The 14,346-nt window shown below is 46.0% G+C and overlaps 1 protein-coding gene and 1 pseudogene across 4 annotated transcripts in view; both read right to left on the minus strand.

Annotated features, from left to right (window-relative positions):
- Positions 1 to 214: 214 nt before the first annotated feature.
- Positions 215 to 14,346, minus strand: part of KCNN3 (potassium calcium-activated channel subfamily N member 3) — a 173,563-nt gene continuing 159,431 nt past the window's right edge. For 3 of the 4 annotated variants that reach the window (XM_055401522.2, XM_088835829.1, XM_088835830.1), the window contains 3 exons: positions 12,835 to 12,962; positions 12,063 to 12,132; positions 215 to 5,937 (listed from right to left, as the gene is read on the minus strand). In XM_055401522.2, the coding sequence (XP_055257497.1) occupies positions 5,641 to 5,937; positions 12,063 to 12,132; positions 12,835 to 12,962 (495 nt within the window). In that variant the 3' untranslated portion in view covers positions 215 to 5,640. The remainder of the gene's footprint in view (positions 5,938 to 12,062; positions 12,133 to 12,834; positions 12,963 to 14,346) is intronic. The other variant, XM_088835828.1, reaches the window with a different exon arrangement.
- Positions 5,946 to 11,083, minus strand: LOC148778199 (small ribosomal subunit protein uS17 pseudogene; annotated as a pseudogene).

The raw sequence follows: 14,346 nt of genomic DNA on the forward strand, positions 1-14,346 counted from the left end.
AAGAATTTAGGGTAGAATTAGTCTTCTAAATGGGGTATAGTGTTCTTTTCTCTCTGTTAGTCAGGTCTCAGAGAATTAGAATATGGCAGTTCAGTAGGCTGAGGACCCTTGGTCTGGGTGTCAGGCAGTCACTAACAGTGATGTGTACTCAGAAACAGTCGTTGGGAGAGCAGGTTGACACTGTACCTGCTAAAGACTAGTTTGATACAAAATGTTAATTGAAAGTTACAATATATTTTATAATATAGCAATATATTTCATATTTAAAATAAACTGTTATACTTTCTCCTATCATTAAAAAATAGCAAGCAGAACAGAGGCAAGATGCAAATTCATATTGAAGCTCATCTGATTCTGAATATAAACACATCAGTTTCTGAGTTCGTGATGGATGTATTTCCTCCATTGACATCCTGCTGCTCTATTTTGTTGTTCTCTTCTGGTCAGTGCAGAACGGAGAGTCTGGGACCAATACTGAGTTGTTGCGCCATTAAAAAGTGTGTCTGATGAAGGTAGATCAGTCCTGGTTGAGATTCAAAAACTGAGATAATATGATACAGCTAGAGAATGTTGTTTATTCCCTGTCCTCCTCCTGTGAACTTTCCTGTTGGCTGTTCCGATCAGATTGATGTTTGATTTGTCAAAAAAAACTTTTTTGGCTATAAATTCAGCATCTCTTTGGGATCTGAACTATAGGTTGGTATTGAATTTTGTGCTTTTCCTCCATCAGCTTGGTTGGTCACAACATCTGTTTTGTTTGTCTCAACACATAGTCCAAGCCCAAGAGTCCAGCTTCCAGAACATGTTTCTCAGGTGTGTAAACAACTGTTGCAGGGCACTTGGCACCTAGATTTGGAGGTCATACGTTGAAGATTTGATAATGGTTTTGTTCAGAGGGAACTCCAGTTCATGTTTGGGCATTTCCAGTAATGGTGTAAGGAAAAAGATCACAGTTATTTTTTTCCTCTACTTGTATATATTTCTATACCATTCCACTGAGAACTTTTTAATAAGCTTCGGTCTATTTCAGTAAAAATCTACATATTACTTGTCTGACAGGAGTTTAGAGTTAATTTCTATTCATGCAGCTTGGCACAAGCTTTCAGGATTAAGAGCAACTCACCTATATTCTACTACCAGAGGCAGACACTTAATATTGCTATCCCTGTAACATTCCTTTCTTAGTGGTATCAGTGATCCCGTTCCCACTGTTTACTTTGGCGGCAGTAGAGAAGGAAGAGATACAGTCCAGGGTGTCATTAAGCCGACAGACTGTAGCGGAAGGATGGGAAGAGGCTGTTCCCGCCTACCAGGAAGCCATCAGGTAGCTGTCTAAGGTACTGAAACCGAACGCGTGCAGAGTCAATGGGGGCAGCAAAACGACGACTGACAGAGCCTTCATCTGCTTCTAAGCAACATCTAGGAAGTGGGATGACTGCAGAACTGGGGATATAGTTTACGATTTAAAAGCAGTAGCTTTAAAAGAGCAGTAACCTACTGGTAGTGCAATGACCTCACAGTGTCTCAACTTGCTGTGATGGTAGCAACATCATGGGTTCTGGAATGAAACACTGATTCTTAATTTGGGGTGCACTGTTTGATGAGGCACACTCTGAAGGAGGAGCGAGGTCTTGGGACTATGTGCTAATCCCGTGCTTCTCTCCCTGCTAACTTCACACACGTCAATATGTAAGAATTACTTTTTGGTAACTACTGAGTACATTCTGAGGCAACACCAAAGTGTGGACTAGACAGAGTTGGTTTGGGCTGGTGTTGACAATAGTGATTCCATTTTAAAATCTATTGAATAATTCACACCTAAGAATATTAATTGTCCTCTTCATTTTAAGTATAGAGAAATTGAGGTCTGAGGTGGTTACATTCATTGGCCAAAGATGTGGATCCAGTGTTAGATTTCTATTTATTCCGATGCTGTATCTCTAGATTTGTTCTCTTCCATCATGATTTATTCATAAGAAATTATAAAAAAGCAAAGGGGAAAGCCCCAAATGTATTAAAAATCATTTCTTCAATTTTGTTTCTTCCCAGCCTTTAATATACAACAACAATTTGCACTTGCTCAACACTTTAGAATTTACTTGTGAATACATTTTCTATACCTTCTCACTTACGAGATTATTGTTACACCACTGGTACTGGCTGAGGTCAGAAGTTAGTGGTGATTCAAAGCCTTTCCCCTCTTGCTCTTTTGCACTGTATTATACCTTTCTACTGAGAGATATGATGTCATGAAGTTACATATTATGAGGATGGCAAGAGCCGTTCATAGACACTTTATGATCATTTATTGATGATGATCACACATATGTGGCCTTTGATCCAATGATGCAGATTTTTATTTGGACTTCAATCTAAGGAGGGGTGAGCCCCTAGTCTGGTATAACTTACTAACGGATGTTCTGTCCTGAAATCCCACTGAGATTAGTGGTCTTAAGTAATCATATACATCCCTGCCTTTACAGTACATGGAGCTATAATATGGCTTAAGCAATGAGGGGGTGGCTCTATATTTTTAATTAAAGTGTCTAGATATTTTAGGGAATATCAGAGTATACTTGGATCTGACACTGAGTTAACAGAAAGATTATAGGAGGGGCTTGGTCACTGGGTCTGACTTCCAGGAGGGGGAAGAACTCAATTGGTTCAGTACTGGAGTGAGGTTACCGTAATTAATTGTTTTTTTCACATAGCCAACTCTTGAGTAGATAATTAAATCTCCTCTACCACCAAACCTGAAATTACAGGACAAGAAGGTGTGACACGAAAACCCACCTGGCCCCCTTTCCCATCTGACTGTGATGCTGAGGCGCAGTGGACTTAGCCAAAAGATGGGCCGTAGGAAGGAAACAGGTGGGTGACATCCTGGGTAATCAATACCTAAGTCATAAAGGTTGATTGTACTTGCAGGAGAATGGGTAACTTCCCCACCGAAAAAAGCTGAAATAGTGTAGAGAAGCAGCATCCCATTTACCACCGGAGGCTCAACATGCGAATTTGATCTTTTTTTCTTTTTTTGAAGAGTAAGTACTCTTTTCCCAAGGAGAAAAACCATACTTAGCTATTGCACTACCAGTAGGTCTAGCCACTCTACAAGTGCCCATGTGTTTCTAGGGTGCAGTGGCTGCAGTTACTGAAAGCACCTCCAGCCAGTCTCTTTGCTAGCTTGGTCATTAGCATTTACCCATGGGAACAGCATTAGTGATGGGTTAAAGAAGAGCCACCCATAGACAACAACGGGCCAGTGACAGTCTGCACATACTTTTGGCAGGAGGAGTAGCAGTGGGATCTTGCATGCCGTTTGTTTGAAATTCAGATTAAATCCCTACATATGCACACGTGCACCTGTGCGCGCACACACACACACACATCATCGGGCTACCTGGGGAATGGGGAGAGTGACTAGGAATTAAGAATCGAGGGCTGCAGTTTAGATGATCGAGATTGGCACGCTCAGGTTGACCTGTCAGTGCTTTTCATGCTGTGAAATGAACTAATGCCACAAAGAAAACACATGGTTATTTCATCTGCTTATTAGTCTGTTTATACTTTCAGCTGTCACTGAAAACAGGAGCACCATTCTTGGGACATAAAAAAGATACGGATCTTTTAGATAATCAATAGGTAAAATAACAAGTAAAAAAAAAAAAAAAGCCAGCAGTTAAGTGTGGCATCTATGGTATACAAAACAGCCAAGGAAAATGCTCAAAGGAGTTATTGAGATAAAAATGAGGCCCTCAAGGGAAGAGCAATAGCAAGAAAAAAAGATAAAAGAAGAAATTTAACAAGAGACCAGATCTTCTTGAAAGAGTGGCCTTCCTAGGGTTGTCTACCTTTTGCTGCCTGATGAGTTCCTTGTCCTTAGAAGACCAGGCCCAGAGCTGTAGAAGTCTCCACAGCTAGACTCTACTTTCAGAAAGGTGATGATGTCCTGTGATACCCCACAGGATAATCATCCACACCACAAATGACATCCTTCATTTTACCCTAAACAGATGAAATATTCCCTACAGTATCATTTAAGTCCCCACAAGCAGAAGTCAGAGACTTTGGAATGAGAAATGTGATGACTAGTTGGATGGTTTTCACATCACAAGCATTATGTATAGTTAGATGATGGTATGAGAAAAATATCTTGCATCCAAATGCCCTGTCCTCACAATTTCTGTCATACACTGGATCTGGATGTTTCTGAAGCCTCTTGAAGTTGGAAAAGTATTACAATAATTTTTGCACCAAGATAAATGTGGCACAATAGGAATAGGCTACTGACAAATCTATGTCACCTTATCTTACCCACAATGTTCCCTAAGGGCTCCCTTTATCTTCAAAACCTTGCACTTTGACGTGGTTTTAGGTCACATAGAAGGGGCCACCTGGGTCACTCATCCTCACTTCTCTTCCCAGCTCTCCTGTGAGACCGTTGACACCTTTGTACTCTTAACATCTGGGGCTGGAAAACTGTTACTGGATAAATATCACCAAACAAACCCCCAGACAATACTTCTATTCATGAAGGTGTCCTGGGGTTGCACCTATTCACACATGTGTGTACATGCGTGCACAGATCCTCTTCCCCTGCCCTCACATCCATACACCTGATCATGCACTCCTGTGGAACACAGCTTGTTTGGATACAAGATAAAAACTCTGCAGAAGCTGTTATTTTTAGAAGGCTGCTTATCTCTCCAGAATACCAATTTTGGCTTGTCATTCACCTCAGAGCAAGCATGGTGTACCCTGTTTTGTATTTGAAGGGACCGGCGTCTTTAGTGAAGCTCAGAATGTGGCAACACTGGCAAACCCACTGAACTGACAGCACCCAGATTCAGACCAACTCAATGTGCATTTATAGAGTGCCTACTGTGTGCAGAGTAAGGTACTAGGTCCCTCTTTACTTGGGTCAAGTGCAAACAAGAAAAGACCTGGGTTGAATGTGGGATGTGTGTGTGTCTGTGTGTGTGTGCATGCATGCACACGCTTGCAAATACATGGGTTTATATGAGTATTAATATTGAATGGAGAGTCTGGCTTTTTATTCATCAATTTTTCTTTCAGTCTAAATTTTATGACTTTGTAAGGGATGGGAGGAAAGAACATCTGTTTTGGCAAGCTGTGGGCAGCTCTCTCTCTCTTTTGTCCTCTGGGGGCTTCCTTAGACAAAAGGAAAGGAAAGCAGTGGGCTGGAGGACCCCAGGGGTGAGGGACCCATCTCCCAAGCCTGATACCACACCCTCCCCCCAGCGGGACCCACCTCCAGGCTGGCTTCACTGTTGGCTACTTCAGTGCGTCTGACCCCCCACCCCTCCCCACGTGAAGACCTGAGATTGAACGTGGATTTCTGTTCTCCACCAACTCTGCAGCAAGGGCCCTGCCAGAGGCGTCGCTTCCTGTCATCTCCTCTTCCTGCTCCCAAGTAGAGGCACCTAAACAGAGATTAGATTTCTGGTTTCAAGGCATATCAAACCAAGCACGCTGAATGAACATGAGTTAGTTAATTAGCTCGGTGTCTCTTCTTTACGATCCCTGGTCTGAAATGTTCCTTGATGGCAAAGTGACCAGGAGAGAGTTGATTTGCATCTTAAGACCTATGGGTAATGCTTCTGGAGTGGGGAGTTTTATTTAGCAACTGCTTGAACTTGTGTATGGGGTCGGGAAGGAGGTGGAGCTGACCCCGATCGGGCTGTCGGAGAGTGGGGTGTGGGTGGTGCCCACCGCCACGCTGACGCCCCGGGCCTCCATGAGGGCAGACAGGAGCTGCTGCTGCTGCTGGCGCAAGGTGTCGGCGATGAGCAGGGGCAGGGAATTGAAGCTGGCGGTGAGGTGCTCCAGCTTAGACTCCAGGCTGCCGATCTGTTTCTCCAGGTCTTCGCTCCGATCATTGAGTTCTGTGATCAAGTCATACATGACATTCTGCATCTGTTTGGGGAGATGGAGAGGTGAGAGATGGGAAGACAACAGTTCATCACAGGGGAATCTGTGATGAGAAAAATGAGATACTCAGCCAGATGACAGTGGAAAGACCATTCTCCAGGGACCAGCTTCCACATCGGCTGTGTCTGCTCTGGCCAAGAATGGAGAAGCCGTTTACTTTCGTAAAGACATGGAGGCTCCAGTGCCACAGTGTTTTTATGTTATTGTTTTATTACAAAAATAACGCATATTACCTATAAAAATATATTGGAAAATAGGTAGGCTGGAAAAGAAGCAGTGCTTCTGAAATAGAACACGTCCCTAATGTGTCCTCAGTTTCTTACTGCATCCAGCCTCTCAGCTCTTACAGCAATGACATCTGGTTAAAAAGAGATGGCTCTGAGGCAGGGAGTGGATATGCAATAGACTCATCATTGGTAGGCCAGGGTCAAAGTACATGTATTCTGCTCCCTAACAGTGTGCCTTCCTCAGGTCCCTTAAACTCTCTGAACCTTGGTTTCCTTACAATAGAAGTTAATAATAACTACACATAGTAATGAAGTCATTGCTCCGCCCCCCGCTCACTTTCAACGCCTCAGCCAGAAGGTACAATTATCTGATGAAACTCACTGTGGCCTGGGTTGCAGTGAAAGGGAGCCGCCTTGCAGAGATTATAGCACCTCAATTTGGGACACTCCTGAAGGGCCAGTCCACCTTGGGAACTCCCGTGGGCCGGTTGAGGACTTTGTCTGTCGTATCACGGTTCAGACTCTTTTTGCCATGTTCTACCTCCCTCTCTGACAGGTACGGTCCTGACACTGCCCCCCCCCCCGTAAACATCCTGCTCTCGTGCCATCTCCCAGAGTCCCAGGGACCCGCCCATAACCAGTACTCACCCCATACACATCCCATGGCCGACAGCCTCACCTCCTCTATACCTCCCTTAAAAATCACCTCCCCACAGAATGAAAGGGTGGGGCAAATTGGGAGAGCAGCACTGACATATCTCTTCTGCCATGTTTAAAGCAGCTAGCCAGTGGGAAGCTGCTGCATAGCACACAGAGCGCATATCGGAGCTCTGTGAGGGCCTAGAGGGGTGGGGTGGGGGCAGGAGGGAGGCTCGACAGGGAGGGGATGGATATATGTGTGCATATGACTGATTCACGTTGCTGTACAGCAGCAACTAACACAACATTGTAAAGCAAGTAGACTCCAATTAAAAAAAAACCCTCCCCTCCCCCACACCCTTGTTAATAAGGCCCCTTATCCCCACTCCACTCCTGACCCACTAACCTTGCTCAATGCTTTCCTTTCTTTGATGCTGTCTTCTAATACACTAGCTATCTGCTGTTTCTTTTGCATATTGCTGTTGTCTGTCCTCTCCCACTAGAAGGAAATCCCCTCCAGGGCGGGAACCTTTGCCTGTTGTGTTCACTGATGTGTCCCAAGGACTTAAAATAGTATCTGGCATATAGGAGATGCTCAGCTAACCTTTACTGATGAATAAATATTCACAGATGTGCCTAGCAAGGGGGTCTGTTGCACATGGTCAGCACCAAAAGCTGTTGGTAGAACTAATGAATGAATGAAGTGCTGTCTCAGGGGAAAACCTCTGCCCTTCCATTCTTCAGCCAACGTAAAAGTTTAACTGATGGGAGAAGACCTCTTGTACCGCAAGTTATTTCCACATAACTAGAAGATTTCCCAGTGTTTCCCACTGAGACCTAAGTGAATGAAGGAAAGGAGAGAAGAGCCCCATGGGGGCCCAGCCCAGGGCCCGCCTCTGGAGAGCAGGTGCTGAGTAAGTTTTTGTGAATGAACCCTGAACGAGGTCGTGAGAGCAGGGGAGCAAACATGGGGTACCTCCAGGGAACTGCAAATAAAATACAACTTGAGAGTAATAAACTTGTCTTCTGAGCCTGAAGTTATAAACCAGGTCATCAGAGTACTAAACAAATGCAGCTCATGCCAAGTGCTCCATCTTCTGTTTGACCTCTGTCCTCTGCCAGTGCTCCTTATCTCCAGCAGAGGCCGTTCACTCAAGCTGTTCCCACCTGAAACCTGGGCACCATCCTCTCCTGGCCCCCCTCTCACCAGCACAAAGTCCTGCCCACTATACATCTAACGATCCCTCAAATTCAATTCATTCAATTGAAATGAAACCACTTTTGTTCCATTCAGTACCACTATGGTTCTGACTCTACTCTTATCAGGCAACTTTTTGGTTATAATCTGGCTTCCTGGGTTGGTCAGTAGGGACTTTATCAACATGACAGCCACATTTCTCCCTGCAAATTAACAAATGGCATTAGACTTGGGAGCAAGATTCTTGGGAGACTTCAGGAACACATTGTTGGGTGTTTCTGCAGCTGCAAGGGCAGAGCCGGATTTGCGGTTGCTTTGTACCCTCCAACCCTCACCTGCAGGTACTGTGGCTCTGGTTATTTGCCAGTGACACTCTGATCCTATTTCACCTGAAATTTCTTTAATTTTTTCAGACTGGGAAAATAACCTTATTGTGTTTGGGGTGGCAGGCAGAGGCCCAGGCTCAGAACTTCTGGAACTACTTCTTGGTGCCGGCAGCCTTAGTGACCTTGAGGACGTTGAAGCGCACGGTCTTGTTCAGGGGCCGGCACTAGCCCACCGTGACAATGTCGCCGATCTGGATGTCCATGAAGCAGGGAGAAAGGTGCACGGACATGTTCTTGTGGTGCTTCTTGAAGCGGTTATACTTTTGGATGAAGTGAAGGTAGTCTCGGCGGATGACAATGGTCCTCTGCATCTTCACTTTGGTCACCATGCCAGACAGGATCCGCCCTCAAATGGAGACATTACCTGTAAAAGGGCATTTCTTGTAATGTAGGTGCCCTTGATGGCCTCCTTTGGAGTCTTGAAGACCAGACCAATGTTCTTGTAGTATCAAGGGAGCTTTTCTTTGCCAGTTTCTCCAAGCAGGACCCTCTTCTTATTTTGAAAGATGGTCGGTTGCTTTTGGTACGCACGTTCTGTCTGGATGATTCAAGTTACTCCAGGAAGATGCAGAAACCATGGGTGCAGGCAGGGGCCAAGGGATTAGGAAGTGAGGCAAATGAAAAACAGAGTTAGAGGTGGCAAAATGTGAGAAGCCAGAGAGGAGATAGGAGAGGGGCGTTGAGAATGTAGTGATACCTTCCCAGGGTTTCCCTGGTGCCACATGGTAAAGAATCTACCTGCCAGTGCAGGAGGTACAGGAGACGTGGGTTCAATCCCTGGGTCAGGAAGATCCCCTGGAGGAGGAAATGGCAACCCACTCCAGTATTCTTGCATGGGAGACCTCATGAACAGAAGAGCCTGGTGGGCTACAGTCCATGGAGTTGCACAGAGTCAGACATGACTGAACAACTAAGCACGCACACACAATACCTTCCCACCAGGAAACTGGCTGCAGCCCCAGAAGGAATGAGGCAGCTGTGACTTCTCCAGGGCAGGACTCTACTGTGGCCCTCTCGGAGGAGAGGGTGTTTAGGGTTGGCAGTGCTTCCTTTATTAATTAACATTCACAGAAGCTCCTTAAGGTACATGTTCTTCCCGGAATGTATAAAACCGCAAATGGATTTGCCTGCAGGGGCACCCTGATGAGCTCTGGACTGAGTCTGGGCCCCTGGGTCTCTCAGCCCCAGCGTGGCAGCTCACCAACAGATCAAACTTGGTATGGTCTCTTTGTTCTTTGGGATCTTGGTTTCCTCATCCAGATTTCTAATCAGAACTACCACGTGCAGAACGATTATAGTTTTTGGAGCATTTTCACAGCTATCACCTTATCTGATCAGTTGAGCCTCAGATGTGGGGAAGGAGTTTTACATCTCAATAGAAGACACTGAAGCTAGGTATAAAGAGCCCCAGCACATACACCCCTCCCCAGCCCCCCAGCTCTGCCACCCTACAAGAGAGCTCCTCCATAGAGCAAGTGATATTTGGAGGCCACAAGCTCTTTTCTTAATCTTGAGAGGACCACAGGACAGGGGTGGGAGGTGGTGAGCTGGGCGGACGAAGCACAGAGAGAAAAGGAGAGAACACCGTGTTATTATTGTCTTCCCTGTTTTGTTGCTTGGCGACAAGATGCCAGGGGGGAATGTGGACCAGTGTGAAAGATGCTAGGCTGCTGCCAGGACCTTGGCTGAGCCTCCTGGGAGGAAAGATGAAGCGTGGCAGAGTTCACACTACCCCCGCAGCCAAGCAGACACCTTCCCTTAACCCGCTCCTCCACACCCTTTCTTTCCAGTTATTGATGGTTTAGTTTCCCCACCCAGTTTCTGTGAGCCTCTTTCCAGTTCATGGGGTTTGTTTCACCCAGTCTGCGTCTGCAGGGGGCCCCATCTCTGTGATAGGCAGTGACTGACAATGAAGAAATGCAGGCTTGAAAGTCCAGGGTGTCCACTATTTCCAGAACTCCAGCCACAGAGTGTCCTGCCAGGTGACAGAGAAGGCAGAAATATGGCTACTTGTTAAAGAAATATCTTGGGGCTTGGTGGACCATTCCTGCATCCCCCAGCGTGGGTTCCCCAGCAATGTTTGCCTTACCTGACCCTCCTCCTGGCCTCAGGTGATTGGTCCGAGGGTGAACACGTGACCCAAACTGGCCAGTCATCTCATCCCTTCGGAGAATTTAGAATTAAGACCAATAGGAGGCCAGTCAATTTGTGTTTGCCTGTGGCTAGAACTAGAACATGCACTCTCTGGATAAGGGCCTGCCATGGAGACCAGGGGCATATAAACTCGTCAGGAGATGGGGGAGAGGAAGAAAGAGAGAACTGATGCAGGCACTTAAACAGGAGAGAGAAGAGAGGGTGGGCACCTATTTCCTGGGGTGCGGTCCACTTCTAGTTAGTTCCTCCTGAAGTCTGACCACATGCCTGCCCTGAGGTTCTGCCTGGAATGAGACTTCTTTGTATTCTTAAAATAAACACCTACATTTTTAAACCTACTTCCAAAGGGTTTCTGACACTAGAAGCCAAGAGTGTTGAGCAACGCACGCTAGACCCTGGTGAGAGGTTCCCTTCTGCATTCGGGCATTCCTTTCTCATCCTTGCCTCCTCCAGGTTTGCAGGAAACCTCAGTCTACCTCAGCACCCCCTGCAAAGACAAACAGGCCTGTGGGCTTCTCCCAACCCATGCCAGCCACACATTCCCTGATTAAAGTCCTCCCGAGCTTGGGAGATCCTTTCTCTGGCCTGATCCCTTCATTGAACAAGGCACTGCACGTGGCCCAGGAACCGGCAATTTCTCTGATTACACCCTCTTTTCAAAGGGGGTTTAATTTGCCTAAGGGAGTTTCTCTTGCTTACTCAGGGAACGTGTTCCGTGATGATAATTGACATCTGCTGGAATGTTCTGCCAGCCTGGCCCTGGGCTATACACTTGACATACAATTTCTATCAAGAGGCAATGAGGAGGAGGAGCTGAGGAGGTGAGGCCCTTTCTTCATTGGCGCCTACACTCAGCTCTGCCAGCGGTGCAGCCTCCGATTCTTTCACTCCAGAGATTCGCAAAAGCAATGGGTTTCTTTACAGTATTTGTGGCAGTTCAGGACCAGAAGTGCAGAACGATTGTAGGGCTCTGAAAGGAGGGCTCTCTTCTTTGGCATCTTCGTGAGGTAGAAAGAAATGCACCTCCCTACCCCTCGACTGGGGGCCAGAAAAGCTGAGTTGTAAGGACTGAAGGATGCAGGAAAATAAGCTTACAATTATAACCACAAATCAGAAGGATCCTTCCAGGTGTGACCTAGACAAGCAGCATCGCCATCATCACCATTTGGTCTTGTCTTCACCCTGTGCAAACTCAGTGTCAGCTAATCAAGCAACACGCTAAACAGACTCAGCAGGTCAGTCAATCAATCCCCAGCAAAGCCTGACCTGAGCGATAGAACTGAAGGAACACATGCCAGGTTTGCAAAGTCAACAACACACACTAGTAGCTTGCAAATGTCAAGAACTTGAACCTAGATTATTTTCTAAGGAAGAAGGAAGTGGCCTTAACTTTCCTGGTCCTGCTCTGTCCAGTTTAGCACGGCCACTTCTTCACAGCCACCCCTGAGGAGATGAAAGGCCAGCGTCTGAGAACCCTCTGTGGGGTCTTTGGATTCTGCCACTCACCTTGGAAAGGTCCACCAGAGTGTTGGCCTGGTCACTCAGCTTCCTCTGCTCCATCTTGACGCTCCTCAGTCTGTGGGAAAGAGTCGTAAGAGCCATACTTTCAGGTGCATGCTGGGTTCACCCTACCAGCTGATTCCACATCCATGTCAACTCATCTGGTTTTGGAACCCAGCCCAGGACCTCAAACATGGGTGACAACTGACCAGAATCAAGGGCTTGGCAGGTCCCCAAGAAAGCAAACTCATCTCCATGCGTGCTCGCCTCTAGTCACTATAGCTTGCCCACCACTCTCAGATCATGTCCCAACTTCCATGCCTTTATCAAGGCTGTGCCTTCCACCTTGAAGGTCTTATGCTCAGCCTTTCAGGGTTTCCCGAAACTTCCAGGTCAGACTAAGTGTTTTCATCCTCTACTTTTAAAAATCCACTATAGTTTTAAAAATACTTAGCTTATAGAAAGTGCTGATCACAATTTGTTCTGCTTCCAGTTGCAGTGTGACGTATGTGTGCGTATGTAGACTCTGAGAGCTCCCTGAGGCTCTTATCTAATTTTTACCTTCCATGGCAGCCTGTCCAATGTCTGGCAGTGGCAGGTGCGATAAATGAATAAAGAGACCGATCTGTGCTTGTTCACCACCCCCTGTGCTTGTTGAGTGGAACAGAACAGATTTCTCCTGCTCCTCTAAGTATATGAGAAGATACCGGTGGGGCTCTGGGGAGCCCAGCACTTCTCATTTGGTCCTCTGGTGGCTTGGCCGCCCTGGCGTACTCACTGGTGGATGGCCTGGAGGAACTTCCTCTGGTGCTTCCTGACTTTGGCGTGGTCAATCTTCTTTAGCAGCTTCGTGTGTTTATAGATTAGCCACGTTTCCCGAAGGACATTGGCTGCAGCATTCTTGATCTAAGGAAAAGTAAATAAGCAGGTTACTATCAGGTGAGTTTTCCTAGCTTCACATCACATGTTTTGGGGGGTCTGCCGATACAGTCGATTTGGCAAGGAAATGAGCGTGCGATGATCTTTTTCCTTAATCAAATCGTGAACTCTTAGAAAGGATGATGAAAATTCATCTCTCATTAATCCTGTATTGGACACAGTAGACGGGAGGCTGAAGCTGAGGAGCGCCTGTTTCTCTTTCTTAATTATTCTGGGACTGCCTCTCCACTGCTCTTGCTATATTTAGATAGGCTGCCTTACCGAGACCTGGAGGCCTGGGGTACACTTTGAATAGATAAACATGTACCACTGCTGCCCTTGGATGCAGAGTTCCACGCTCTACATGGGATTTTTATTTAGTGCACATGGTACATTTCTTGGATTCTGAGAGTAAACAGATTTCCTATCAGCTAGAGATTGCATTTATTGAAAAATTGTTTAAGACTTAACTAAAATTTATTTTGAAAATGTAAAGGCTGCTTCCCACTTGCAGCTAAGAATTCAGTTATTCATTCCAGAGTATTCCCCGTGTCGTCCGACACATCCCTGAGCCGATCTTACGCTCAGTAGTCTGTATCTCCCACTCCCCAGCCCCTATGTCACCCCTCCCGCCTCCCCAGTGGGCACCACAAATTTGTTCTCTTTATCTGTGAGTCTGCTTCTTTTTTTTTGTTATATTCACTAGTTTGTGGTCTTTTTTAGATTCCACGTGTTAAGTGATATCATACGGTGTTTGTCTTTCTCTGTCTGACTTATTTCACTTCAGCTGCAGATTTTACAAGGCCTCTTTGAGGAAATCTTTCCCACCAAATGGAGCTCTAGGTATCAACAAGTCCACTATTTCCTTTCCCAAATGGCCCCAAACAGTTACACTGCAACTTTATATGTAAGTATAATTGGCATAAAACTGACATCATTTCCAAGAAGGGTCTGCAAATCAGTGAAGATATTTTGGTGTGAAACCAGAGCTGCTTGCTTCCGCAGGCTGGCTCCTTCTCTGCACTGCAATCACACATTTCCACATATGATGCTGTCATCTGTTGACATGGAAACCACTGATATCATCCAGCTCACGATGGAACTGAGACATATCAATGGCATCCAGATGGCAGGGGACAAAGTTTTAATCCAAACACAGACATCTTCAGCAATTAGTAACAGGAGCAAGAGGAAACATTTCTTATTAAGCACAAGCTAAACAGATTTTTGATGAACTGTTCCCATTTCTATCAGCCATGCACATTGGCACAGGCCCACAGGCCCAGGGCCTGGAAGTAAGTAGGCCAGCCTAGTAGAAATCAGGTTACTAGCCAGAAAAGATTTTAATAAAATTGGAGAGTACAGGCCTGCT

Source organism: Moschus berezovskii, chromosome 4, assembly GCF_049115385.1.
Source record: "Moschus berezovskii isolate FMDL1 chromosome 4, NW_MosBer_1.0, whole genome shotgun sequence".
Lineage (NCBI taxonomy): Eukaryota > Metazoa > Chordata > Mammalia > Artiodactyla > Moschidae > Moschus > Moschus berezovskii.